The sequence below is a fragment of the Rhinoderma darwinii genome, chromosome 7, assembly GCF_050947455.1.
Source record: "Rhinoderma darwinii isolate aRhiDar2 chromosome 7, aRhiDar2.hap1, whole genome shotgun sequence".
NCBI lineage: Eukaryota > Metazoa > Chordata > Amphibia > Anura > Rhinodermatidae > Rhinoderma > Rhinoderma darwinii.
In genome coordinates, this window is record NC_134693.1 from 87,104,236 (window position 1) to 87,111,811 (window position 7,576).

At 44.1% G+C, this 7,576-nt stretch overlaps 1 protein-coding gene across 1 annotated transcript; it reads right to left on the bottom strand.

Moving 5' to 3' along the window:
* Window positions 1–2,829: 2,829 nt before the first annotated feature.
* On the bottom strand, window positions 2,830–5,259 carry H1-0 (H1.0 linker histone). Its single transcript, XM_075833637.1, has one exon. It carries the CDS (start codon window positions 4,727–4,729, stop codon window positions 4,136–4,138), a length of 594 nt encoding a protein of 197 aa, XP_075689752.1. The 5' UTR covers window positions 4,730–5,259; the 3' UTR covers window positions 2,830–4,135.
* Between the last annotated feature and the right edge of the window lie 2,317 nt (window positions 5,260–7,576).

Genomic DNA, 7,576 nt, shown 5'->3' on the forward strand with positions numbered 1-7,576 from the left:
TTCCCTCTGTAGATAATGCCACACACTGCCCTCTGTAGATACTGCCACAGCCCGCCTGTAGGTAGTGCCACACAGCCCCCTGTAGGTAATGTCACACAGCCCCCTTAAATGCCACACAGCCCCCACTTCTGAAGTGGAATCCCGACCCTGTGGCCGATGTTTCCGCTCCAGGAGAAGTCCCTAACTTCACTGTGTCCATATATGGACACATTGACGTCAGGCACGTTTGAAGCGGAATCTCCAATCCCCGGCGTTGACGAAGCTGTGGCCGGGGATTGGGGAGTCCGCTCCTACATGGAGCATAAAAATACCCTCCTCCTCACATGCACTTCGCACTGTGAGCAGAAGTAGAGAGAGCGAGCGACGGAAGACACGGCCGTCACTCACAACACATTCCAGTGTTGGCCGTGTATTACCCGGCCCCATAGACTTCTATGGGAGCCGGGTGGCCGGGAGAACGGACGAAAATAGGACATGTCCCACGTTTTGAAAAAAAAACGGTCGTGTGAATAGCCCCATTAGAGGTCTATTGTTCCTACTGCGGCCGTGTGACAGCTATTTTATGAACGGCCGTCAAAGGGCCAGGAAATCCTGTCGTGTGAATAAGGTCTTAGGGCTCATTCAGACGAGCGTGTTCCTCATCCGTGTGCTGTGCGTTGAAATAACTGACAGCACACAGACCAATTCATTTCAATGGGGCTATTCAGATATGCAGCGAGTGTCCGTCGCGTGAAAGTCACTGCATGTCCTATATTGGTGTGTTTTTGCGCACCTAGTCGCCCATTGAAGTCTTTGGGTGTGTGAAAACCGCGGACAGCACACACAAAAAAAAGAAAAAGAGGTGCTTGCACGGACGTGAAAAACGCATGCCACATGCAAAGCAGACTGATGCCAATACGCACGCTGATGACACACGGACATGAAAAGTAGGAAAAGCACTGCATTCTTTACCAGTGCAAATCTGACACACTCGTCTGAATGTAGCCTGAGGCCGGATTCACACGAACGTGTGCGTTTTGCGCACACAAAAAACGCGGCTTTTTGCATGCGCAAACGCCACTTAAGATCTCCGTGTCAGCCCCGTATAATGCACGGCTGCGTGATTTTCGCGCAGCCACCATCATTATGACACTCCGTTGGGATGTTTGTAAACAGAATTTTCTGTTTACATTCATAGTTTGACAGCTGTTGCGCGAATCACGCTCGTCCCACGGAAGTGCTTCCGTTTGGCATGCGTGATTTTCACGCACCCATTGACTTCAATGGGTGCGTGAAATACGCACAAAGAACGGACATGTCGTGAGTTTTTCGCAGCGGACTCACGCTGCGTAAAAATCACGCAACTGTCTGCACGGCCCCATAGACTAATATAGGTCCGTGCAACGCGCGTGAAAATCACGGACGTATATCCCGTTCGTCTGAATAAGCCCTTAGTGTGAAAGTATTACAATTTATGTTTATGACAATGTGTTCATTATGTGATTCATTTTATCAGCAGAAATGCATATTTAGCTTCAGGAACTGATTATCAAATATTGTGGATTTGTAGATGGCCATAAAAAAAAAAAGAATAAAAATTAGCCTGCAAAATATAAAATATTGAAGAGGAAAACTGCTGTGTTCACATCAGCGTTGCCCTTCGGTTGAGGGGTTCCGTTGGAGGTTTCCGTCGGGTTAACCCCTCAACGGAAAGGCAAACTGAAACCAATGGCGATAAACAGAAGCCTTTAGCAAAGTTTCGGCCACCATTGAGATAAATGGTGGGGGAAACGGAAGCTAAGGTTTCAGTTTGCCTTTCCGTTGAGGAGTTAACCTGAAGGAACCCCTCAATGGAAGGGCAACGCAGATGTGAACAGTCCCAAAACGATAAAGAACACTACTATCCCTTTATTATCAGGGACCCTTAATTGGTTATGACCTTGTGAGATCCTAGATTATCATGCAGTGCTGGACTATGAGATTAAAGGAAATTAAGGGCCCATTCAGACAAACGTGAATAACATTTGTGTGCTGCGCATGGAAATCACGCGCAGCACACGGACCGATTGATTTCAATGTGGCCGTTCATACATGCGTGATTTTTCACGCAGCGAGATTCCACTGCGTTAAACTAAATGCATGACCTATATTGGTGCATTTTCACGATAACCAATTGAAGTCAATGGGTTTGTGAATACCACACATGGATGCACATCCGTGTGCGGTGCGTGATTTCCGCATCAATTAGATTAAAAATAAATAAAAAAAGATGTGCTTTGCGAGTGCGTGAATAACACATGCCATTCGCAAAGCATACTGATGCATAATGCTACACACACGGACCAGATTCACGCGCGTGAATCTAATACGCTCGTGTGAATGTAGCCTTGGGCCTAGTTCACACTGAGTTTTTTGCAGGCAGAAAAAAAATGTATCCCAAAATTCATTCAGGAATTTTGAGGCAGATTTTACAGCGCTTTATTACCGTGGCTTTCCTCGCCCGCGGACATTGAGTCGGTGGCCAAAAAAGCAGTCGGAAGTGAGTGACGCAGGTTTTTTCTGCCTCCCATTGAAATCAATGGGAGATCAGAGGCAGAACCGTGGCAAGTAAGGACATGCCACTTTTTTCCCCCCGCAAGGGGCTAAAAGCCGCCCGGGAACAAAACGCCTCTGCCTCATATTGAAATCAATGAGGGGGTGATTTTGGATGTTTTTTGGCACTGATTCTGATTAGGTTTCCAAGTCAAAAAACACTGTGTGAACTCAGCCTTACTGTGATATCCTCAGACCCTACCCACCAATAACAGTGTTAATATAACTTAATATTAATGATCCACACTAGACATAAGAAACAGTTTATGCCTTTTTATTTTGAAATTCATAAATACAAAGTTTAGGATTTGTCAATGCTAAACTACAAAGCAAACACACATCATCATAAATCAGAGGTTTTAAAGGACAAAATAATCCTCCCATTGAGGCTCCATGCACACGACCGTATTTTAATCTATCCGTAAATACGGATCGGTAGGCATCCGTATATACGGAAGGGTGTCCGTAAATATGGTCCGTATTGCATCTGTAGATACGGATCTGTAAAAAAAAGAGGGAGGTTGCAAATTATATCTTCCACATGCTCAACGATTCCGTAAATACGGTTAGATGAACATCGTATTTACGGAAGCGCCCATAGGCTTCTATGGGAGAGTCCATGCCGTAATTATGGACAATAGGAAAGGTTCTATAATTTTTTCAGCACGGACACCGATCTGTAACAATACTGAAAGGTGTCCGTGGCTAATAGAAATGAATGGGTAAGTATTTAGGGATGAAATATACTGTTGTGTGCAAGGGGCCTAAGTCAATAATTAATAAATCATGTATCAAAGAAAAGACCTGGTAAAGCTGCCCACCTGTTACAATAAAAATCAATGTTAAAAAACTAATTTTACTCTCTACCTAGTATTAATTGACGGAATATTTTCTGTTTAGTTTAGCTGAAATTGAAAAAGTGCAATTCTTATGTAAAAACACAGAATAAGTAGCCAGTGCTGGCACAGCAGACATAATTCACTCTAAGCTAATACAGCACGGTGTAGATGTAGCCAGGATCAGTCTTCAGTACTAGTGTGATATTACTCAGACATTTGTTACCTATATATACTTCTACCAGATCCCCCTCATTACAGTTAAATATGATATGGAAAGGATCCTAGGTTCACACTTTAGATTAACTTAAACCTTGATATCTACAACAAAAATAAGATAAAAGTATTCTTGAATTGGTTGGTGGCTCCGCAGAACAGACTTATATTACATGATATGGCTATTATTCCAGCAATGTCACCAACACAGATGTAAAGTATAAAAATAGGTAAATAGCCTACACCAATGGTAGCGGGAAATGTCTACTGATCGGATTATCACGTTACTGACTACAGCCTATAAATTAAATGTAGAAAATTAGTGCAGAAAAATAATGCAATCAAACGCCTACTTCCACCCCCCATCCCCACACAAAAATTTTTTTTTTTTTTAAATTTACATAAATAAAGGTATTACAGGGAAGATCATCTTAAGAAAGTTGCACTGGAGGAGAAAAAGTTAAAGGTTATAAAAGTATGTACACCATTTCTTAGGAGCTGTCCAGCTGCATTCACTTCTTCCTTGTAGACTTCTTTGGGCTGGACTTCGCTTTGGGTTTGGCTGGCTTGGCCTTCTTCACCTTAGATGCCTTGACAGGTTTGGCTTTCACAGTCTTTGTCTTCTTGACTTTCTTAGGTGAGGGAGCTGGTCTCTTCTTGGTGACCTTCTTTGTCTTCTTCTCAGGAGCTTTGGGCTTCTTGGCTTTGGATGGAGACTTAGCAGCTTTCTTAGGCTTTGCTGCTGCTTTCTTGGGAGTAACCACCTTTTTTACTTCCTTCTTGGGTTTCTTAGCTGTTTTTTTGGGTTCATCTGCCTTCGCCAACCTGAAGGACCCAGAGGCACCCACACCCTTGGTTTGTTTGAGGGTGCCAGTGGTCACAAGCCTCTTGATGCACAGTTTGATCTGGGAGTCAGCGTTCTCCCCCACTTTATAGTGGTTCTTGATGTACTTCTGGATGGACTGACGTGAGGAGCCAGATCTGCTCTTCTCCGCCTGGACGGCTGCCAGTATCATGTCTGAGTACTTGGGGTGGTCAGTTGCCTTCTTGGTTGACCTGGATCTCTTGGGCTTGGCAGCTGGGGTAGAGGCTGTGTTCTCTGTCATATTCTCTTCTAATACAGGTGTCTTACAACACAAACTTTCGGCAATGGAGGATGTGTTATTGTTGTTGCCAGACGTCTCCTCCAAGCACTTGGAGCTACAGGGCAAGATGTGTACACAATGTCTTGAAGACTGTAGGGAGAAGAGCAGAAAGTGGGGTAATGATCGGCAGCCCTGGTTACTTTCCTCCGATCCCTTTCTTCAACTAAGAAGTTCAGCCTGAGATTAAAGCGTCGTATTCCAAAAAGTAAATGGGTGTCAGAATTTGGTTCTTTGTGCAGAAGAGTCCGTGTCCTCAGCGTTTCCACTTGTCAGTCACAGTTTATTCTCCCTCCCGGGTAAAATATGTCAGTCCGATTAGAAAAAAAAAAAATTCGACTCCTCTTGGTGGTTTCTCAGTATGCGATATCTTGTTTTGTCTTCCTTGAGAGCGGTCTTCCCTCAGCTGGGTTTGTTTGCCGTCTCTCTGCTGCTCAATGACAGTCACAAACGCTCTCTCCTCACAACCTTCCCTCCCTCTGCTGGCCCCTCCCGCCGGTTCCCGCCTTTTATTTGCTGGGGTCGGACCGAGTTGAAGACTGGCGGCTGCGGGCGGGAAGAGGCAGACATGGCGCCGCTCTGCTACTATCTGTGTTTCTTCCCGTACACAAACTGTCAATTCCTTGAGCCCCCGGAGGCTCTGCCATTCTCCCAGCGGTAGCCCCGGTGAGCCCAGTCTTTGGTCTCTAGGCTCCCCGTGTCTCTAAGTCCCGGGAAATTGTGCTGCCTGCGGGAGAACCCCGTAAACTGCCATGGTGTTGAATGAATCACACTCATTTCGTCCTTTCTGGCCCCTGTGTAGCAGACCCTGAGGGCCCTTTCGGCGTGAGACTCTGGCAGGATGTAGGTGTAACCCTGAGCCATGAGTGGGGTTCATAAAATGACTACTTGCTTCTCCCCTTTCCCTACTGAAGGGGGCAAAAGCAACCCCAACTAACACACAGACCTGAGAGCACAGTATGTCGATCAAGGAGAGGTGGGAGGGTCTGGAGCCCTCCTGGGGGACATAGCAACAGCATGGGGTGCACCCCAACATATATCAGACCAGCACCCCAAAAATCCACAGTGTGCACCCTTTCTATCAACGTTTAATAGCTTCTTGGCAAAACTTTCTAGCTGACTTGTAATTTGTATTTGTACTGCCATTACTATATTGGAGACAGGACTCCTGGGGAAAAGGGGGGACAAACCAGGTGAATTCCCCTAGGAACTGGCCAATAACACCCAGCCCCCCAATATTACTGTTTGTGCACCCCACTTCATGCTAGTAATGCAAGACAAAGCGCTCCTGTATAAATATGTAGCTGTGACTTGCAGCTGTGCTGACACCAGGAACATAATACCACTCCACCAGAAACGACACCAGGGACATTTTATTTTCGTTTTTACTTTTAATAGCATTGGAGATCATTTGGAATGAAATGAATTCATGTTATGATGTGTCACATATTTTTTTTGTGCTCCCCGTTACTTTTAAGACATGAATCCCTAAAGAGCCTAGGGCTGAAGGGGAGAAGAGTGTGTGTGTGTGTGTGTGTGTGTGTGTGTGTGTGTGTGTGTGTGTGTGTGTGTGTGTGTGTGTGTGTGTGTGTGTGTGTGTGTGTGTGTGTGTGTGTGTGTGTGTGTGTGTGTGTGTGTGTGTGTGTGTGTGTGTGTGTGTGTGTGTGTGTGTGTGTGTGTGTGTGTGTGTGTCTGAGTGTGTATTAGTACTATATATCTGACAAGACATAGACGTGCTGGTTAATCTCTGGTCCATGACTAAACACAAAGGGATTAAGCCGTTTTTTGGGGAGGATGTCAACCTTTTCAATTTTCCTGCCAAGGGGATAGCAAGCTCGGATCGCCATCTTGCTGGAGGGAATTGCTACAATCTTTTCATCTCCTTTCTCCATAGAAAACAAACAAAGAACTTTTATACAGTGCACCCACATGACTTGTACACACACACACACACACACACACACACACAGAGAGAGGGGGGGGGGGCGGGGGGAGAAGAGAGAGAGAGAAAAAAAAAATTAGAACTGATTGGTCAGCCTCATACACTCCTCTGTACAACACCCAGTTGGTAAAAAGTAAAAACACACCCAGTTGTCCGTTGAGAAACTCATTAGCATAAATCTAAACTAGCTCATAAAAATTATCGTTTTTCAAAATAAAAACCACTGTTGTTATCTACATTACAGCGCCAATCAGATTATGTAGGAGATAGGGCATTTATAATCTGGTGACAGAGCCTCTTTAATCTCCTTTATCTTCATCTCATGCTTCTCCCAACACATAACACCTTCCTCTGTATATACCTGTATTAATTATTATTATTATTATTATAAACATTAAATATTAGCATTTGGTTAAGTGAGTTACAAGTGTGAACCCAGCCTATAGTATTGCTTTGACACTGCAATAATTTATGAAGATTTCTGAGATGCAATGTTTTTTTTGTGATCAGATAAGTAATGTTATGAGCAGGAATTATGTAACGTACTATGGGATTGACTAAGCAATTTGCAGCATAAAGCAGAGTACAACATATTTATTGTGTATTTTGTAAACGTTTTACGCTAACCTTAGCAGATTTAAGGAGGCGTGGTGAACAGAAACGCGTCAAGTTTATTAAATATGTTATTTTTCTTAGTAGAACATTTTGTTGTAAATCTACACCAGCCACGAGGTAATGTAAAGAGACATGTGTAACGTGTCTAGTTAGCTGCACTAAATGTATTGTCATGTGCGCTAGACTGATAAATTTGGTACAATTTTTGTCTTTTTCGCCAAGTTATCCTAATTATGGTATGTGTTGTTAGACTA

Excerpts from the sequence above, each read along its gene's own strand:
- H1-0 (XM_075833637.1), bottom strand. The coding sequence starts at position 4,729 with ATGACAGAGAACACAGCCTCTACCCCAGCTGCCAAGCCCAAGAGATCC.